The following is a 22,058-nucleotide window of genomic DNA, read 5'->3' on the forward strand; positions in this document are numbered from 1 at the left end:
TTTGAGAATTAGAGAATCTGAAAGCTAGAAGGGATTGGTCATCCACCTCACTATGTTTGACAGCAGCAAACTCTTGCTTAAAAATTTTTTAAGCTACTGGACTTGAAACAAGGATGGGGGTCTTTGAACCTCCCTCCTCTACTTTATTCTTTTGCTAGTTCCCACCAGCAGGGCTTCCCTGGTGGTTCAGCTGGTAAAGAATTGGCCTGCAATGTGGGAGAACCTGAGTTCAATCCCTGGGTTGGGAAGATCCCCTGGAGAAGAGAAAGGCTACCCACTCCAGCATTCTGGCCTTGAGAATTCCATGGATTGTATAGTCCAAGGGGTTGTAAAGAGTCAGATATGACTGAGTGACTTTCACTTTCAGCTCCCAACACTAATCTCTGTACAGATGCTAGTTTGAAAATTACTGATTCATTCAACACCCATACGGGGCTTGAGTCTACCACATCCCCACAATTGTACAACCCCTCTACTGATGGAGTACTCATTACCATCCATGACTTCCCTTTTTACTCTGGGTCAGGGAGCTGCCCATTAAGATGAAAATGCCTCTGGAGTCAGGTGACACGTTATTCTGCCAGAGCTTCACATCTAAAGCATGAATCATACAATCTAATCTCATTCCTCCCAGCTGTTCAGCTGAGCCCAGACTCCAGGGAGGAGGAGAAGCATGAAGGGAATCTAGATTATTCTGGAGCAGGTAGCAAGTCTGGGCTGGGGAGGGGAGGAGGTGGGTAGCAGTAGAGGACACCAAGTAATGAGATGCGGGGCACCTGTGCATAGGGGAGGCCATTAAGGACAAGTTTGGACGGTGGCAACTACTACCCATCCCCCATCCTCCTGAACTACATCCTCACCCACACACGTGACCAGAAAGTGAGACCTACTCCAACCAGCACAGTGTCACCAGAGCCAGGGAGCCAGCCTGACGCCAACATGCACTGGACAGGACTGTGACCCGCGCTGCGAGGACACCCAGGGCCCCCGGTGCCATGCCCCCACCCCCACCTCTCCAGGACAGGCACGTGCCACGCAGGCAGACAAGCAGGGCAGCCAGTGACTCTTGTTTTATTTTTTTTATTTTTTTTTCACGTGAGCAACAGGACGGAGTAGTCCCATCCTTGTTCCCCTTGCATTGAATGTGCCTTGGGTCTTATGACCCTAGAGTGTCATTGGAGCCCCTTCCTCTTGCTCCCAGTGCAGCAGGGGCAAGGAGGAAGGAACTGAGAGTGGGTGTGTATGTGGGGGGTGGCCCAGCTCTCTGAGCCAGGCTCAGCAACCCCTCAGCAGCTCCCTGAGGCCCTCTCCCTGTAAGACTTTGACACACAGCAGGTCAGAGACAGCTGGCAAAGTAAGACATAGGTAGGCTGGGAGACAGACCATACAAACAAGACTCACACACACACACACACACACAGGCTGGCCCCTTCTTTTGGCATGGTTCCCCCTAGCCCTGGGGATAGGATCTGAGGGTAGTGGTGTGGGGCTTGAGCTCCGGATGCCCTTTGAGAGATGGGACCAACTTGAATCCTTGGTATGCAGAACTCCCAAGGCCAAAGTAGTCCCCAGTCTTGCCTACCTGGACAGACACCCCTCCACCTTCCCACCCAACACTTAGACATTAAGATTGTTCAAGTAACAAGGATAGATGCAGGAAAGGGAGACTCCACCCTCATCCAGTCCTTCCACCTAGAGGCCTGTGAAAGGTGCTTCAAGCCCTGGACATCTCAGCACAGACTCTTCCCCTCCTCACTCAACTCTGTGTAAATCAGAAAGAGTGGAAGTGGGTGAGTCAGACTCTTTCATCTAGTAGAAGTGGGGGAGGTCAAGAGGCTGAGCACCACAGCCCTCCAGAGGGGCTCTGACAGTCCAGATGGGGTAGAGGTGGGAAGATCCTGGCTCCGGCAAGGAGCATTAGGCTGGCTTCTCTTAGTTCTCAGCATGGTCCTGGACCACTAGCTTTGCTAGAAGAATCTTTTTTCTGCTTATCCCTCAAACTTGCACATTTCACAGGTGGTACCTGCCGCCCCAGGTTGGTACTGTGGTCATCTCAAGCCAGCTCTGGCAGACTCCCAGGTTCTGGACTCCAGTCCCAGGAGAAGAGAGAGGTGACCAGAACCTGACCCTCATTTGGCCTTGCTCAGTCGGTAGTCCTCCACTGGCTCCCGGCTCTCAACAGCTGACAGGGCGATGAGCATCTGGGCGGCGTAGTAGGTGGACATGATGAATGCCCGCGAGTAGGGCACAGGGAAGCAGAACTTGTCGAGGGCGATGGTCAGGTCTGAGACAATAAACAGCAGTGCGCCAGTGCCCGCCGCTAGCTCAGTCCAGCGCCAGGCTGCCCCGACCAGCTGTAGCCCTGCCATTGCTCGCCAGCCCATGAAGCCGATAATGGCCACATAGACCCCCACTAGGTAGGTGAAGGCACCCGTGAGGTTTGGGTAGAGGAAGGCATAGCACAGGCCTGACAATATTACCATCAGCAGACCTGTCCGAAGACCCAATGGCCGCATGCCAAAGGCCGAGGCGTAGAGCATGTGGGTCACGGCAAACATCAGCACACCTGGGAGTGAGAGGCGATGATGGGATGTTGAAGGCAAGCTCAGGTGAGAAACGAGTAACAGGAGATGGGGGTAGGAGTGGAGTGCTTGGGATAACCCAGGAGCTCTCTCGGGGGAGTAACAGGGGTGGGAAGAAATCCACGAAGGCAAAGATACCTCCAAACTCTCCTGTGGTACTCCAGAACAGATCACCGTATCACTGGCAAGGTAGTTTGCCAACAGGGGCCCCAACAGTCTTTGGCCTCAGAACCCCTTTAATTCCCTATGTTCTTGTTTTAAAAAAAATTATCTTTCCTAAATCCTTGGCCCCTCCCCAGGGTCCTCTAGCCCAAGATTCCTCCCAGGTGGCGACTGTGATGACTGACCGTGGACAAAGTAACCCTGGTCCTGCCAGATGAGGAAGGCGTCGCCTATGGCGGAGAAGACGAGCCCCACGAAGATGCGGGTGGCACTGGGGTGGGTCAGCAGGAATCCCAGGCCATGGGCCAGGAGGAAGAGCCAGAGGCAGAAGATTGGCAGGCACTTGATGAGGGCGCTGACCCATGATGGGCTGGACGAGGGCAGCCAGAGCACGAAATACACACAGGTAGCCTTGAAGAAGGGCACCAGCTTGGGTCCCTCACTCTTCACCTGGAAGACATGGGACAAAGGCAGCATTCAGAGCATGGGAGCCCAGAGCGGGGCTCAGAGCAGGACCCTCAGCCCAGGCATTCACCCCAAAGACAGGCCCACCTCCAAAGCAGGGAGGACTGACACAAACCCAGAGTGACCTGCCCCAAGCAGCCAGTGTGAAAGAGCCCGTCTTTAACTTGAGGCTTAAATGATTAGGAAGACAAAGGGCTCCATTGAGCCTGCTACTCACTTCCCATTCTTGGCCCTGGGGCAGGACCAAAATAGTCACTGGGCAGAAAGCAGACTTTGGGATAGTGTCCCATCCTGCAGCCCAAGGCTTCACCCTTTCCGCCCCCTCCTTCTCCCCCTACAAAGCCCCCTCAGCCTCTCTCTGGCAGCATCAATCTCCAGCTGTCTGGAATACAGTGGAGTCAGCAGCAAACCACAGAGATGCCACAGCTGGCCAACTTGTGATCCTCAGCAGTGGGGCCAGGACACGGGCCCGGCAACACCAGGTGAGTGCCAGGAATGCGTGAGAATGAGCACTGTCAATCATCTCAGCTCCCACTGGCTCTCTTCTCAGCCAGTCTACAATTCAGCCTCCACTCTAGCTGCCCTAGCCTAAAGGTACCATCAAGAACAAGGAGAGGAGACAGGGATGCTGCCTAGAGAAATGCACCCATGAATGGGGAGCAAGAAAACTGTCCCTGAAATACCAGCAATCTCAGGGGTTGGGGGGGTTGAAGAAGGTGTCAGTCAATCCCATTTCCCAGAAAACAAGAGCAACTTCAGGCACATCAGAAAGAGAGGCAGGAAGAGGAGGCAGGGTTCTCTCACCAGCTTTTGATCTGAAGCCAGCAGTCAGGCTTGGAGGAGATGAGGAACTGAGAGGGGGAAGTTAGAGCAGCTGACTGGGTCTCAGCTGGATTAGGGGGGAGGGCAGCTAAAGAAGGGTTGTTTCCCAGGCCATGCAGGCACTCTACAAGCTCAGGGAGGGAGCTGCTGCGAATATTCTGAATCTCGGATGCCCTCAAGCTGTTTTTCTTGGACATTTGGTACTGGGGCTCAGAGAGTGATGCAAGGAGCTGACGTTCCCGGTATACTCATGCTCTGCCCAAAAGACAGGTCTCTGGCCCAGTGAGCTGCCCAGCACAGGGCTACGAGTACACACTCAGACTCTCAGACCTCCAGGCCGTGGTTACCTGGCACTGAACAGACTGTGATGAAGGAGGCTGGGAAGAGGCAGATGTGGATCCAGGGGCTAAGCCTGCCCTTGCTCTGCCAGGGGTGACAGCAGTGAGAAGAGATGACAGAGTTCCTTCCTGCGGAGATTTCCCTAATGCAGGCTGGTCAGGGCAGGGACACAGGCAGAGGAGGAGATAGCTTATCCTCACAGTCCCCAGATCTCCCCAGCCTCACATGCCAGCCCTTGGAAGCATCTATTCCACAGCACTCCCCCAGGCCCCCTATTCCCTAGAAGAAGAAACAACAGTAGTAGCTGGGGAGGCTTTGACAGTCTTGGAGAACCCAGCGCTAGGAGTAGGAGAGGGGCGGAGAAGAGACAAGAGTTCAGGTGAGAAAGTCTGAACAAGGGGTGTCAATAGAGAACTACCCCTTTTCCCTTCTGCGCGTGATCCAGGCTGCCTAGACTCAGAGGCGTCACCTACACTGCCCGAGACTTGTTGTAAAGATGAGAAAAGGGAGGGAACGAAATGGGAAAAAGACTCCCAGGAGGTCCCAGCCCCGCTCCCGCTCTCCCCCTCTTCTCTGCGGTCTGCCCATGCAGAGCCGGCGGCCCGCTGCCGTCCCCTTCCTCTCCCAGGCGGGCCACCCGGCCGACCCGCGCCAGACACACGGAGATCAACAAAGTCACGCTTCCGAGTCACGTGCCCGCTGTTTTCCTCCCTCCCGCGGACCGGCGGGGGGCGCGCGGAGGAGGGGCGCCAGAGTCTGGGATGAGGGGGGCCGTGACCGCGCCGCCTCCCGCCGGGGGGCGGCGGGCGGCCGCAGGATCCCTGCCTTTCCTCGTCCCCACCCCGCCCCCCCGCCCGCGGCTTGGCCTGCCGAAGCTCAGTCCCCAGGCCGGTGGGCTCCGGCCGCGCCGGACACTGGCTCGCTCGCTCACACACTCACCACAGTGACCGGGGACACCATGGCGGCGGCGGCGGCTGGCACCCGGCTCCGGGAGGCAGCGGCCCGGGACGCGCCGCAGGTGAGGAGGCAACGAAGTAACGAAGCCCCGGTGACCGACGATACCTCCCGCGCGCCGGGCGCCGGAGCTTCTGTCTGCAATCCCCGCGACGTCACGGCAGACACAGCCAATGAGAGGGCTTGAGTCGGCCGGGGCGGGGGCGCAGAGCAGGAGGGCGGCCGGCGAGTCGGGAGAGGCCCCGCCCCTCCCCTCCCCCACCCCCACCCCCCAACCCCACCCCCATCCCCCCACCCCACCCCCAACCTCCTATACCCCATCTTTACTGCCCCAGAGAGAGAGGCTCTTCAGGCCGCGCCCCTCTAGGAGTCCGTGCCAAAGCCTCCTGAAACCTAACTGTGACCCCAGGCTTTGAGGGACGACAGAGGTTGGCTAAGAGACACTTTTCTGTCCCGGACACAGGGCTACACACATTTTTCTCATAAACCGAGGTAAAATGCAAAGACAGATTCCCTTCAGCCTTTAAACATGCAGTCCACATGGACACATTTGGTTAGACCCACAACCTTCACTGTACACAAATACACATCGAAATGGACACACGATGGTCCGTAGACATACAACTTTTTAACATAAAAAGAGACATATAGCAATCCATAGACCCGTGTGTGTGTGTGTGTGTGTGTGTGTGTCTCACAGTCGTGTCCGGCTCTCTGTGACCCTTTGGACTGTAGCCCGCCAGGCTCCTTTATCCATGGGATTCTCCAGGCAAGAATACTGGAGTGGGTTGTCATGCCCTTCTCCAGGGCATCTTCCGAACCCAGGAAAGGAACCAGCGTCTCCTGTGTCGCCTGCATTGCAGGCATATGCTTTATCCACGGAGCCATTGGGGAAGCCCCCGCAGAGACCCATACATATGCACAAACACATACAGGATCACAATTACCCTTAAGCACCAAACAAATACATAGACACAAAACCGACAGGCCCAGATGCACATATATCCTTCAAGGTGAAAAGAGAGACACATATATAGGCATGCAGCAGCCTATAGACCCACAACCACCACAGTTACTCAATCACCCTTAGACACACATCTCTAACAACTCACAGACACCTTAACACCCACAAGAACACACCAGTAATGATGTGGCAGGCAGGCAGACAGGCAGACCTGAGCATACTTAAGGACCCAAAGGAGTATGAACGAACTCTGTCAAAAATGCAACTTAAGCAGATTAATGCTGAGAGAACACAAACTAAAGGTACACAAGCACATTGGAGCCAAGCACCTGCAGAATCATGGGAATTAGATGAGAGAAGTGGGAGGCAATCAAATGGTCCCAGTCTTCCCACTTCCATGCTGTGTGGTTGGGTGAATCATATCCCCCATCTGATCTTGATTTCTTCATATATGAGTGGATGATCTCCAATGTTCCTCCCAAGCCCAACATGTGTAGGATAGAGAAGGGCAGGGGCTGCTGGTGTCAGGAAATTTAAATCTAGAGCTCTTCCTGGAGTGGTAAAACTGGGACTAGGTCCCAGTCCATTTGACTGCCTCCCACTTCTCTCATGTAATTCCCATGATTCTGAACATGCTTGGTTTCAAATGTGTCCATGTATCTTTAGTCTGTGTAATATCAGCATTAATTGCAGATTTCAGAAACATCTTAAAGGATGTCCCAGTGGTCTTTGATCGGCTGCAAACTCCAGGAGATAGTGAAGGACAGGGAAGCCTGGTGTGCTGCAGTCCAAGGGGTGGCAAAGAGTCAGACACGACTTAGTGACTGAACTACAACAACAAAGAGGGAAGTAGCTGTGTGTCAGCCTTTGGGAATTGGGGTGGAGGAACCAGCCCTACTTATCTCTAATTAGCAGCCATAAAGGAATTTTCAGCATCATGGAATAGTGACACCATAGTACTATTCTTCCTTGTGCTGGCTGGGGAGAAGCCCACAGACTGAGATCTCCTGTAAGCCCCTCCCGCAATAGGCCTCTTTTATTTTTTTTGGACCCTGCCTACTTTCCCTAAAGCCAGTGTGGTCCACATGACACTCTCTCAAAGCCAGGAGCAGCCCTCTTCTAGTGAAAGAATTGACAGAGATTCAGAGCCAGGGAAATAAAGGTGAGAGGCAAGGACTGGGGCTGAGGCTCATTCACACTCTTCCCCTATCCCCTCCAGGCTCTTCCTACACAGTCCCAGTGGTATGAACTCCTCTTGTTTTACTTTCTTTCTAGTCAGGAGCTGTGGGGAAACTCACCTAACCAGAATAGGAGACTAGAATTGCTGCCGCCAGCTGCTTTCTTTCTCTCTCTCTCTCTCTCTCTCTCTCTCTCACACACACACACACACACACACACACTCCTACCAAGTGTGCTGCCTGGAATGAACACTGGATTAAAAATTACAAACACAGTACTAGCCCTTCCTCCTCTGTGACTTACTAGTCATATAAACGGGCACATCACTCCACTTTTGTTTTCTTATCGGTAAAATTGGGCCAGAAGATATGTGCAAATGTGTCAGCTTTTGACCTAAACCCTTTAATGTCACCTAAGGGATAATTCTCAGAGAGTGGCCAAGTTAGGGTATTTTTCATTTCTGTGGATGTTAGTTTCCTATCCATAAAAATGAAAGGACTATCACAGTGGTTCTCAACAACTATCAAAATTACTTGGGAAGCTTTTTAAAAACATAGATACCCTTGTCCCACCCCAGACCTACTAATTAGGTGGCACAGATTGTAAAAAACTTGAATATATCAACACCTTTGACTTCCCTTGGTGGCTCAGATGGCAAAGAATCCACCTGCAATGTGCAAGACCTGGGTTTGATCCCCAGGTTGGGAAGATCCCCTGGAGGAGGGCATGGCAACCCACTCCAGTATTCTTGCTTGGAGAATCCCCATGGACAGGGGAGCCTGGCAGGCTACAGTCCATGGGGTCGCAAAAAGTCAGACATGACTAAGCAACTAAGCACAGCAAAGAGATAAAACATGAGGCCTAGAATTGCAATCCACAGGGCTGTATCAATGTCTGATTACTGAATAGGCAAGAATCAATTATATAAAGTGAAAGTGAAAGTGAAGTCGATCAGTCGTGTCCAACTCTTTGCAACCCCATTGACTGTAGCCCAGCAGACTCCTCTGTCCATGGGATTTTCCAGGCAATAGTACTGGAGTGGATTGCCATTTCCTTCACCAGGGGATCTTCCCAACCCAGGGCTTGAACCCGGGTCTCCCGCATTATAGACAGATGCCTTACCGTCTGAGCCACCAGGGGAGTCATCAATTATATAGGTCGTCCACAAAGCAGGGGCATCTCCCCTCTGTGTTTATTTTGTTTGCCCTTCTACCACCCAGATCCTTTCTTGGTCCTTCTACACCTTGCCCCTGGAGGTTGACCTCTATGAACTGTATCACTAGGGTTCACTTGTGTTCTGGCTTCTGCGCTCAGCTAATAAGAGGCAGAGGCAGATCTGTGGTTGGAAGAGAACGTGGTTGAGGTCCCCCTCCACCCACCACTAGTCTGCTGAGTGAGACTGAATTTCCAATAGTGACTGTGCTCTTCCATGGCTACAACTCCAGGCTTCCACCCTGGACCCCTAGGGTTGGCAACAGCTTGCTGCTATTGCTAGTCTTCAACCCTGACTGATTTGTGGCTAGTTGTTGTCTCTGACTAGTTTCCTTAACCCTGCCTACATCTCTGCCATCTCATAAGTTATATTCTTGAATCAGCAACCTGATTGATAACAGTCATCAATGAAGCAGAGGCACTGCCCCCTTCCCCTAAGGAAGTTAGTTCAGTCGCTCAGTTCTGTCCGACTCTTTGCGACCCCATGAATCGCAGCACGCCAGGCCTCACTGTCCATCACCAACTCCCAGAGTTCACCCAGACTCACGTCCATCGAGTCAGTGATGCCATCCAGCCATCTCATCCTCTGTCGTCCCCTTCTCCTCCTGCCCCCAATCCCTCCCAGCATCAGGGTCTTTTCCAATGAGTCAGCTCTTTGCATGAGGTGGACAAAGTACTGGAGTTTCAGCTTTAGCATCATTCCTTCCAAAGAAATCCCAGGGCTGATCTCCTTCAGAAAGGACTGGTTGGATCTCCTTGCAGGCCAAGGGACTCTCAAGAGTCTTCTCCAACACCACAGTTCAAAAGCATCAATTCTTCGGCGCTCAGCTTTCTTCACAGTCCAACTCTCACATCCATACATGACCACTGGAAAACCATAGCCTGGACTAGACGGACCTTTGTTAACAAAGTAATGTCTCTGCTTTTGACTGTGCTATCTAGGTTGGTCATAACTTTCCTTCCAAGGAGTAAGCGTCTTTTAATTTCATGGCTGCAGTCACCATCGGCACTAAATTTCATTCCTATGAATAAGATTTCTCACGTGTTTCAAAAATGCAATTGTATGTACTGTGTAGTGTTTTTATGTTGATTACATAGTATAAGTGGCAGAAAATGGGATAGGGCTGCCTGAAATTAGACATCCCTTCCTCTCTGTACCCAAAACTACCTATTTCACACAACTTGGTAATTTTCTTTTTGTTTGCTTGTCTCCCCTATCAAAGTTTGAGCATGTTCATCCATTCATTCAACAAATGTTTGCTGTGCACCAAGTATGTCCTAGCCACTATGTTAGATGCTGGGTTTTAAAACCTTCTGTAAGATATAGGTTCTAGGAACTCCCTGGTGGTCCAATGGTTAGGACTCTGCACTGTCACTGCTGAGGGCCCAGGTTCAATCCCTGTTCCAGGAAATAAGATCTCACATGCCGGGCAGTGCAACCAAAAGAAAAATAAATATAGGTTCTGTCATGGAGTTCAGTTCAGGCAGGCAAGTAAACAATAATTAAAGGGGTGTGGCAATTTAAATAATTGAGGTATGAAGGTTGTGTCCGCCTCTTTGTGACACCATGGACTCTACCCTGCCAGGCTCCTCTGTCCATGCGATTTTCCAGGCAATAGTACTGGAGTGGATTGCCATTTCCGTCTCCAGGGGATCTTCCCGACCCAGGGATCGAACCTGGGTCTCCTGCATTGTAGACAGACGCTTTACTGTCTGAGCCACCAGGGAAGTCCTGACATCAAAAAGACATCTAAAATAATCTTTTAGCATGCCTTGAGGAGTTAAGAAAGCTGACGCTAAATCTATAGAGATGAGCTGGTCTTCACTGATTAGACACCGATGTTCTAGGTGCCAACTAAAAATTATCACTTGCTTTCTACCTCTACAAGGCCACTAGCCACTGCAGTCTCTGACCTTTAACACACTGTGAAAGGAGATCAGGGAGGAAACCAGGAATGAGGCCCTCTGTGCTCTGGAAAAAAACTGGCAGAACAGGCCTTCAGATAGTTAGATATTTTCAGGAGATTTTATGACCCTAGTTTCCTGCATCTTCTCATATCTAGAAAAGCATTAAACTCATTAACAGAGGTATCTGCTCCTCATAACTAGCAGTAAATTTCTCATGACTAGCAGCAACCCTCTGCCCAATATATGCACGTATCCCCCTTCACTAAAATCATATATAATACTGTCCCCTGCCACACATCTTTGAAGCAGTTCTTCAGATCTGTCTCTAACACTGTCTCCCAGGCTATAGTCTTCATTTTCCCCAAATAAAACTTAACTCACAACTCTCATATTGTGCTTTTTTTTTTTTTGGTCAACATAGGACAGAGGGAATTGCATGTGTACGTAGAAGCACAAGAGACACACTGAATTCAGGGAAATACCTATCATCTTGGGGAGGGCTGGGGAGTAGAAAAGGTGAACCTGGAGAAGTAAGAAGGAGCCAGGTCAGAAAGGATCTGAATGTTCTGCCAGCCAGTTTGGACTTGACCTAACAAGTCTTGACCTTGACAAGAAGCCAGTTGTCTTCGATTCCTATGTCTTCTATTTCTATGATTGTTTTCTGTTCTCACACACCAGATACATGGAGGATACACAGAAATGGTGACTGATCATTAGTCTGGGCTTGCCTTTCTTCCTCTTTTGGGGCTTTTACCTCTTTCACCAGTAGCCTTCTCCATCTCTGATCATCATAGTTTTGTCCTGGGATATTTTCTACTCACTTGGTTTGCCCCACTTGGCATTGTAATGCAGCTCTAACCTGTTTCAGTTCAGTTCAGATCAGTCACTCAGTCATGTCCGACTCTTTGTGACCCCATGAACTGCAGCACGCCAGGCCTCCCTGTCCATCATCAACTCCCAGAGTCCATCCAAACCCATGTCCATTGAGTCAGTGATGCCATCCAACCGTTTTATCCTCTGTCGTCCCCTTCTCCTCCTGCCCTCAATCTTTCCCAGCATCAGGGTCTTTTCAAATGAGTCAGCTCTTTGCATCAGGTGGCCAAAGTATTGGAGTTTCAGCTTCAACATCAGTCCTTCCAATGAACACCCAGGACTGATCTCCTTTAGGATGGACTGGTTGGATTTCCTTGCAGTCCAAGGGACTCTCAAGAGTCTTCTCCAACACCACAGTTCAAAGCATCAATTCTTCGGTGCTTAGCTTTCTTTATAGTCCAACTCTCACATCCATACATGACCACTGGAAAAACCATAGCATTAACTAGACGGATCTTTGTTGGCAAAGTAATGTCTCTGCTTTTTAATATGCTATCTAGGTTGGTCCTAACTTTCCTCCCAAGGAGTAAGGGTCTTTTAATTTCATGGCTGCAGTCACCTTCTGCCTGTTTACCTGATTCCTCACCTACTGCTGGATCTCAGCTAATTTCTCCATGACTGTTTCAGATCCCCAGAACACTTCTAACCAACTCTCAAAGCCACCCAGCCCCATCCAATCCCTGCCCCACTTGGACATCTGGGGAGGAAAATCAGACAATGATGAATAAATATTAAGGAGGGTGTGATAAGTTTAGATGTTCCTATAGCAATGCAGGGGGAGTGTCTTGGCGCACTGTCAAAAGTGAGCTGAATGTGTTTGCCAAGTGGAGGCGTTTGGGAGGACTCGGTTACAAATCTGGAGCTCAGAACACAAGGTGAAAAGACAGATAGAGACTTGGAAGCCAAAGCCATTCTGAAGACTATATGGAAGCAATTAGCCAGGGAGATCTTGAGGAAGGAGAGAAGGGGGACTAGACCAAGCCCTGAAGGTCATATTTCAGGATAAAGAAAAAAAAGAGGAGAACTGGGAAGGAGAAAAACACACAGGTCAACAGTCATGTCAAAGATGTTTCTGACACCTCCAATATACTCATAGGGGAAGAGACAGACACACCCAGAGAAGCGTATGTTCTCATAGATGATCTATGGTATTTGTGGTTTGGCTCCCTCCTTCCAGAACAGGTGACAGATGGTGGTTCTGCTTCCTTATTGGAGTAGTTCAGAAACTTTGAAGACAGAAGACAATGACACATCTTCATTCCTCACTGCGTGTTCCACTCTCTCAACTCCAGCCCAGGGCATTCCTGAAGGTCTCTCCTGCCTTGTCTGCTTACAGGAGTCAACCTAGGTGGACCAAATCCCACTGTAACCCATCCTCTGAAGACACTGGTTCCAGAATGCCTCTCTCCTGCTTGACTCCACCTGAACCGTGAGCCCTGGGGTAGCTGATATAGTCCATGATTCATGGTCTGCTCCTGGAGCCTCTAGGAAAAGGACAAAGATTTTTAGCAAAACTTACCTTTCCAGACCCTCCATTAGGACTAAATTTTAATGCTGTCTTGAGATAACTTGTGGGTCGGTATCCCTAAGGACATTCTGGGCTCTTTGTTTGCCTTCTGGGCTTGAGGCCAGACACATCTGGGTTCTTATCCTTCTTTCCTTTCCTTTGTCTATTGACAGGGACATCACTGACCTTAGACATAAGTGGATTTCTCTAACTGTGAAACTACCAAATCAAGGCTCTCCTGATGGGGTTCAATGCAGGGATGCCTAGGAGGGATACCTAACTTTGGAGAGATATGTGGGATGAGAGGACCACCAACACCCGAGAGTCTAGCATCCCAAACTCTGTAGAGTCCAAGTGTTTCAGTCACTCCTTGTGTTGAGGCCATCCAAGTTCAGCTGTCTCACCGACAGCCTCAGTCCCTCCCCCCACCACCCAACATGCTCCCTCCATCCAGACCCTAAGCTTTCTGGCTTGCGCATTTGGGTGGCTCCTTCCGCTATTAAAAAGTAAGTTAGTATGAGGAAGTAGAAGCAAGAAAAGTGAAGTGGCTGGGGGTTAAGCAGGAGGATGGTTTTGAGAAACAAACAAAAACCTAAAAGATCCCACTCATCAAGCCTCAGGACACTGAATGAGTAGTTCTGTCCACAGCCTCGGCTCCCTTAGGCTAACTGTCCAGAGCAGACCCTCCAATCTCCTCCTCTCAAAGACTGCATCTTCCCAAACAGATGAACTCCTTTCACTGAACTCTGTGTCTAGTTACTTTGCTGAGATACAGTCATTCATTCATTAATCTGGTATTTATCAACCACTTACGATGGGCCAGGCTAGATCTGTGTCACAGATATGAACAAACAGACCTTTCCTGTCCTTGTGGCACTCACAGTCCAGCAGGACAAGCTGATGCAATGACCACAACCTCAGCCTCCCATCTCCACTCCACGCCTCTTCCCTAGGTCTCCAAGACCAGAAAATTGAGCAGGGACAGCAAAGGCTGGCTGGACCTTCCCAGCGTTTCCTCCTAACTGGATGGGAAGTGGAGCAAATTTGTCTATGAGCCTATTGAAAAGAACCTCTTTTGACTGTGAAAGTAACATATTCATTATGAAAAACATGGAAAATATAGAAGAGTATAAATAATAAGAATCACCTATAATGTCACAGTCCAGAGATAATCCCAGCTGAATGTTTTGGTATATTTCCTTCCAATTGTTTGACATGCATATTTTAAGTTTTAAACTATAAATTCACTATAATTTAATGTTCCCATATTGCTGAATATGTAGATTTTTCCCTAATATAAATGATGCTGTAATGAATCACACAGTACTCCACACAAATCTTTACCCACATCTTTGATTATTTTCTTAGGAAAATTTCTTAGAAGTAAGATGATTAAGCCAAAGCAAAGTATTATATTTATGATTCATAAACATCTCTCCAGCATTTAGTAATGCCAAAATTACTCCCCAAACAAACCTTTTTCCTTTTTTGATGACTATGAAGCACAGTAGTTCAGCTGGGAAATAAGCATATAAATTCTTCACTTAAGCCTGATATAAAGATAACATTTCTGTTTAATTAATTTCCTAGAAGATCTACTTCCTGTATTAATAACAACGACAAAAAAAATTTTTTTAATCAATAATAACAAATGTTTTTAGTGTTTGCTATATGCCAGACCCTGTATTGGATACTTTCTCTGTATATATATACAGGGGAAAAAAACAATGAATAAACTGAATTATATAATATTTTATATTTATTGTATATGTATATAAGTGCTTTTGAACTGTGGTGTCAGAGAAGACTCTTGAGAGTCCCTTGGACTGCAATGAGATCCAACCAGTCCAACCTAAAGGAAATCAGTCCTGAATATTCATCGGAAGGACTGATGCTGAAGCTGAAGCTCTGATACTTTTCGCCACCTGATGCGAAGACCTGACTCATTGGAAAAGACCCTGATTCTGGGAAAGACTGAAGGCAGGAGGAGAAGGGGATGACAGGGGATGACATGGTTGGATGGCATCAGTGACTCGATGAACTTGAGTTTGAGCAAGCTCTGGGAGTTGGTGATGGACAGGGAAGCCTGGTTTGCTGCAGTCCATGGGGTCACAAAGAGTCGGACACGACTGAGTGACTGAACTGAACTGAACTAAGTTATTTATATTTATATTATATAATAATTCAGTTTATTTGTTTATTTATTGTTGGGTTTTTTTTTTTTGGCTGCCCCACATAGTTTGTGGGATCTCAGTTCCCTGACCAGGGACTGAAACCATGCCCCTTGCAGTGCAAGCGCAGAGGCCTAACCAGTGGACTGCCAGAGAATTCCCTATATATTTTTTAATTCCTATAGTATCTCTTTTATATAGGCACTATTATTGTCTCCATGAGTAACTTGAGGCTTGACTTAGGTCACGTACCAGGAAACAGAAATGATAAATCTCCCAGAATTCTTTAATTAACATTGGCCAGAAATTATATCTGAAGCCAGAGGCCACAAATTTTAATTTCCCATTTAATGAGGAATCTTGAAAAGAATAAGATGACTGTTGACACAGCTGCTTAGAGACAAAGTTTTCAGCTGGCCTTACATCTTGGATAGATAATTTAAAGACTAGAGAATATTTACATATCATTATCATAAAATTTATGTTAAATCTATGTTAACTTATAGCCTGTCATTATAAAGTTGAGCTTCTAAATTTGTTTGCTAAGAGGCAAAGAACTTCCCTGTAGTATGACAGGTTGGTTTTCATGGTTTCAAGAATTGCTGACTAAAAACATTTACCCCATAAATATTTTTTAAAGAAATTACTTTTATTAAGATGTTTTTTGTATGAAACTGGGTTGTTTACTCAAGATGATAAACTGTGTTTTTCATAAGGTATTGTATTGATCTGTCATAATTAACTCCTTATGACTTCCTTAACTTAATTAAGTAAATTTACTGGTAAAGGTGACTGAACTGCCTTTGATATCTGTTCCCATGGTGCCTACATCAATTTGTTCTTTTATAGCTGTCATCTCAATTTATAATTATGGGTACAATTAAATGAGACTATTTGATTAACTTTCCCCCTACCAGATTAGAAGTTTCCTAAGAGATGAGACCATGCCTGTTTCTGGTCATATCATATCACCAATGTTTAACACAGAGCCTGGCACATAGTAGCTGCTCAATAAATATTTGGCAAATGAATGAATGATTGTCTGATTAGACATGCCATATAGCCACTGAGGGAGAAGAGCTAAAAATGATGAAGAGGGAGAAATAGAAGGACTGGGTTTTGTGGCCACAGTATGAAAAGCCCACTGGTAACAAGTCACTTAAGGGGCTGAAAAAATGGAGGCAATTATACAGTAAAGCAGTTGCTCTCAAACTGTTTCGTAATGTTCTGTAAGTTGCCCTGAACATGGTTTTGTACCACTTAAAATAATCCTAGACTTGTTCTCAATTTTAATTTTCTCAACTTAAATTTTTATTTTCATGTTTTTTTTTAACTTTTTGATAACCACTATTCATTATCTATACAAAGACCTAGCATACTGTGGCATGTTAGATAACAAATAGTCGCTAAAAATTTAATGTATCAGTGCTCCATAAAGTTCGTGAATACCAATATGACAGCCTCTTTGAAAAAACAATCTGGGAAAGTGGGTTGCGGATGGCAGGATTTGTTTTTAGGTGGCAGGGGCTGGGAGACCCCACACTAAAGCTTCAAAGCACCTTAGAACTGTGTTGTGGGGGATGTCCAGATAGAATGTTGTCCCAGGAAGGCCTACATCTGACCAGAGAAGAGTCAGCTTTTTTGATGACCATCTTGTCCCACCAGCTTGGGTTAATCTTCTAGTTAATTACCTAGAAATACCTTTTTCCATCCTTTGACTTTGTAATTTTTTTGTAATTGACTTTGTAAATTCAGGACTTGGCATTTTTCCTACTATGTTTAGTCCTTATTGATTCTTGTCCACGGCAGCCTTGTGGGTGCAGATGCTGGCAGTAAGTTCCATAGGTTCTATCCATCCTCTTTGCTGCTGATGCTGCTGCTGCTGCTGCTGCTGCTGCTGCTAAGTCGCTTCAGTTGTGTGTGACTCTGTGCGACCCCATAGACGGCAGCCCACCAGGCTCCCCCATCCCTGGGATTCTCCAGGCAAGAACACTGGAGTGGGTTGCCATTTCCTTCTCCAATGCATGAAAGTGAAAAGTGAAAGTGAAGTCGCTCAGTTGTGTCCAATTGTTAGCGACCCCATGGACTGTGGCCCACCAGGCTCCTCCATCCATGGGATTTTCCAGGCAAGAGTGCTGGAGTGAGTTGCCATTGCCTTCTCCAATCCTCTTTGCTAGTGACTGGATTGTGTCTCTCTTCAAATTCAAATATTAAAGCCCTGACCCCCAATATGATGGTACATGGAAATAGGGCTTTCAGGAGGTAATTAGGGTTCAATGAAGTCATGTGGGTGAGACTCTCTTGATGGAATTAGTGCCCATATAAGAAGAGATATTGCCCTCAGCCTCTCCCTCTATCTTTCTGCCCACCACTGATATAACAGCTAGAAGAGAGCAATCAGAAGGCCAGGTAGAGACCCCTTATCAGAACTTGACCATTCTGGCATTCTGATCTCAGATTTTGAACCCCTACAACTATGAGAAAATAAATGTCTACTCTGTAAGCCACACAGTCTATGGCATTTGGTTACTGTTGCTGCTGCTAAGTCACTTCAGTCGTGTCCGACTCTCTGTGACCCCATAGACAGCAGCCCACCAGGCTCCCCTGTCCCTGGGATTCTCCAGGCAAGAACACTGGAGTGGGTTGCCATTTCCTTCTCCAATGCATGAAAGTGAAAAGTGAAAGTGAAGTCGCTCAGTCGTGTCTGACTCCTAGTGACCCCATGGACTGTGGCCCACCAGGCTCCCCTGTCCATGGGATTTTCCAGGCAAGAGTACTGGAGTGGGGTGCCATTGCCTTCTCCCCACTAACATTTAGCAAATCAATTAAAATCATAGGTTCTGAGGCCAGAATGTTAGAGTTCAAGTCCTAATTCTATCATCTGTTAACCTCCTGACCTTGAACAAGTAATACAACCTACCCGTGCCTGTTTGCACGTCTATAAAACGAAGTGATTATATGAGTTAATATATCTATAGTACCTGGAATGGTATCTAGCACATAATAAGGACACTCGGTAACTGTTACCATTATTACTACTCTGTCCCAGGTACAGTGCTAAGTATTTTGTATATTATATCTTACAGAATTTTTATAACAATCCTGTGAAGTGGGGATTACCATCTCCTACATATAAGAAGCACGCCTGGTCACTCTATTCTTTTACTTGTTTTCTTGTCTTTTATAGCATCTACTACCTTTCCCATGACATTATCTATTAGTTTTCTTGTTTGTTTCTGTCTCCCAAACACCCTGTCACATACCTGCTAGAATGGAAGCTCTTGCAGATAAGGGACCTTGTCTTGTTCACCACAAAATTCTAGTACCTAGTAAGTTCTCAATAAATATTCTTTAATAAATATGCAATTGACTGATTGAATGAAATGAACGAATGAAAATAAACAACTTAGGCACAGAGAGGTGAAATTGCTAGGCCACAGTCACACAGCAAGGAAGTGGCAGAGCCTGGCTTAGACATCAGGTCCAGCTGGTCCTAAAAATCTGTTCTGTCTTTGCTGCAGCAGAGATGAGCACTGTTGGAGGAAGAAGTTGGGAGGGGGGAGTTAGCTAACATTCAGCTCGCTAAATCAGAGCTTCCCCTATCTCTTCCCTCAGGTCCAGTCACACTTCATGGCCAGTAAAGTCCGTGTTCACATCCAGCAGCCTTCAGGACCTGTGACCCAGTTCTACCTTGCCTCTGTAAGAGGCCTGTGTGGGATTTCACAGAGAGAAAGCCTCAAGCTATAGGAATGGGCCCAGCTCAGGAGTGCAGAGGCCTAGGCTAAACCCCAGTTTAGCAAGTACCCAGCGTGAGAACATGCTTTTTTTTTTTTGGCCCATGTCGAGGCTTGTAGGATCTTTATCATTCATCCTTCTCTCTTGGCTAAGATGAGTGACTATTACTTGTCTTGTTTATCAGTGACAGGTTTACTATTGTTCTAGTCCACTGTCTCTGAAAATGAGATTTATTGTGATATTGTCATAGAATTTCTACCATTTAAAAAAATTTATTTATTTATTTATTTAGCCACACCATGCAGCTTCCTGGAACTTAGTTCCCCGACCAGGGATCAAACCAATGCCCTGAGCAGTGAATGCTCACTCAGTTAAGTGAGTCTTAACAGCTGAAATCAGGGAATTCCTGAGAACATGTCTCTTAAACTCTCTTAATCTTTCTTTTTCTTTGTTATCATTTCTGCTAATGGCATCATTTTATTGACACAAGTTGATAAACTCACCAAAAAGGGAGTACTATTTTACTACCAATTAACTGTCAGAAGGCTGCCTTAGCATTGCATGCTAAGTCGCTTCAGTTGGGTCCGACTCTGTGCGACGCCATAGACAGCAGCCCACCAGGCTCCTCTGTCCACAGGATTCTCCAGGCAAGAACACTGGAGTGGGTTGCCATTGCCTTCTCTGTCCTTAGCATTAATTACTCCTAAATTTTAATATACTGAAACTTGGCAGGAATTCTCCAAAATGTAAGTGAAAAATATTATGTTGAATGGCCAACTAATTTAGCTACTCTGGGTACATTTGGGAGTACATTTTGGGGAAGAAATATAAATAATTTTGTCTGATAATTAAACCAAAGCTCAGTTTTAGTTAAAAAAATTTTTTTATTTGTTGTTAAAGTAACTGGCTTAGGATATCTTCACTTAACATTTCGTATATTCTATTACAACCTTTGTAAGCAAAACTACGGTATGTTAGCACTCTTGTTGAACTTTAGTTTTTCCCTTGTAAAATGGGGACAATAATCCCTACCCCACAAATATTCGGAGAAATTCACACGGAATAATGTGTGTTGAACACTTGGAAGAGAGTGTAATACATAGTAAGCTTCCCCAAAAAAGTACTTGTATTAGTTTTCTATTGCTGCAGAACATATTACATCCAAACTTAAACAACAGGCATTTCTTATCTCACGGATTCCGAGGGTCAGGAATGCAGAAGTAGCCAGCAGAGATGATTGGAATCAGTCTTGCATGAGGTTGCAGTCAAGCCTGGGGCTGCAGTTATCTCGGGGCTCAAATGGGGCTAAAGAATCCTCTACCAATGTCATTCACATGGTTGTTCACAAGCTTCAGTTCAGTTCAGATCAGTCAGTCAGTCCTGTCCGACTCTTTGCAACCCCATGGACTGTGGCACACCAGGCTTCCCTGTCCATCACCAACTCCCAGAGCTTGCTCAAACTCATGTCCATCGAGTTGGTGATGCCATCCAACTATCTCATCCTCTGTAGTCCCCTTCTCCTCCTGCCTTCAATCTTTCCCAGAATCAGGGTTTTTTCCAATGAGTCAGTTCTAATCAGGTGGCCAAAGTATTGGAACCTCAGCTTCAGCATCAGTCCTTCTAATGAATGTTTAGGACTGATTTCCTTTAGGATTGACTGGTTTGATCTCCTTGCTGTCCAAAGGACTCTCAAGAGTCTTCTTCAGCACCACAGTTCAAAAGCATCAGTTTTTTGGTGCTCAGCCTTCCTTATGGTCCATCTCTCACATCCATAATATTCTAGGTTCCTCCTGTCAGTAGCCTCAAAAACCCCAGTGGCAGTCTTTTGGACTCTGTGGGAGAGGGAGAGGGTGGGATGATTTGGGAGAATGGCATTGAAACATGTATAATATCATATATGAAACGAGTCGCCAGTCCAGGTTCGATGCACGATACTGGATGCTTGGGGCTGGTGCACTGGGACAACCCAGAGGGATGATACGGAGGAGGGTTCAGGATGGGGAACACGTGTATACCTGTGGCGGATTCATGTTGATATATGGCAAAACCAACACAATATTGTAAAGTTAAAAAAAAAACAAAACCCAGGGGTTGGGCTTCCCTGGTGGCTCAATGATAAAGAATCTGCCTGCCAATGCAGGAGACATGGGTTCGATCACTGATCCAGGAAAATTCCACATGCTGCAGATCAACTAAACCAGTGCACAATAAACTACTGAGAACATTTTGGAACCTGGGAGCCGAAATTACCAAGCCCACATGCCACAGCTACTGAAACCGGTTCACCCCAGAGCCTATGCTCCAAAACAAGAAAAGCCACGGCAATAAGAAGCGTGTGCACCACAGCTAGAGAGTAGCCTGGCTGTCTACAACTAGAGAAAAGCCGGCACAGCAATGGAGACCTAGGACAACCAAAAACAAATAAATAAATAAAATTATTTAAAAACAAGAAACAACCCTGGAGCTCACATGATCGCAAGCTCCTTGTGAAACCAGAAAAGGGATGACTCAGACTGTCTTAATTGAAATAAAGTACCCAGGTGAGGAGAGGCTCCAGGCCCTGCCCTGGGCTGGCCTCCCTCACCCCAGTTTGTATTAGTCATCTTATCTTCTGGCTGCCCAAGAAGTGACCAATGGGCAGAGTCCCTCCACAGTAGCCTCTTGAGTATGGAGATTGTGGGCGCTTCTCTAGCTCACCCCAAGGTCGGCCAGGCATCCTAGGAGGCAGAGGTTTTCCATGTGTTCTGGACAGACCTTCCCAGCTTGCTGCTGCCTCTTGGCTCACGCGTTCCCCAGGGACTAGACCATTTTTCTTTTCCTATCTCGTCTTTGGACACATTGCCTTCTATCTCTTAGCCGGACTTTGACATTCTTTGTCCCTTCAGATTTCTTGTGTTATTGTTTAGTCACTAAGCCCTGTCTGACCGTTTTTGCAACTTCCATGGACTAGTGCACCAGGCTTCTCTGTCCATGAGATTTCCCAGGTAAGAATAATGGAGTGGGTTGGCATTTCCTTCTCCAGGGTATCTCCCCAAATTTCTACTTTATTGGTAAAGTATTGGTAAAGGCTATACCAACATAAGGTTTAAAAAACGAACAAGTAAAACTGATACAGTGGGTAGTAAATTTCCTTCTCATCCCAGACCCCCTGCCCATCCCAGATCCCACTGTGGATGGTTTCTTGG

The 22,058-nt window shown here is 47.1% G+C and overlaps 1 protein-coding gene and 1 non-coding gene across 2 annotated transcripts; one reads left to right on the forward strand and one right to left on the reverse strand.

The window, feature by feature from the left end:
* Positions 1-1,064: 1,064 nt before the first annotated feature.
* On the reverse strand, positions 1,065-5,473 carry TMEM86A (transmembrane protein 86A). Its single transcript, XM_070365089.1, has 3 exons — positions 5,310-5,473; positions 2,930-3,194; positions 1,065-2,566 (listed from the first exon to the last, which is right to left on the reverse strand). Exons 1-3 carry the CDS (start codon positions 5,328-5,330, stop codon positions 2,130-2,132), a joined length of 723 nt encoding a protein of 240 aa, XP_070221190.1. The 5' UTR covers positions 5,331-5,473; the 3' UTR covers positions 1,065-2,129.
* Positions 5,474-10,017: 4,544 nt separating this feature from the next.
* On the forward strand, positions 10,018-10,091 carry TRNAD-GUC (transfer RNA aspartic acid (anticodon GUC)). Its single transcript has one exon. It is a non-coding gene; the product is annotated as a tRNA-Asp (tRNA).
* The last annotated feature ends 11,967 nt before the right edge of the window (positions 10,092-22,058 follow it).

This window comes from Bos mutus, chromosome 29, assembly GCF_027580195.1.
Source record: "Bos mutus isolate GX-2022 chromosome 29, NWIPB_WYAK_1.1, whole genome shotgun sequence".
Taxonomy (NCBI): domain Eukaryota; kingdom Metazoa; phylum Chordata; class Mammalia; order Artiodactyla; family Bovidae; genus Bos; species Bos mutus.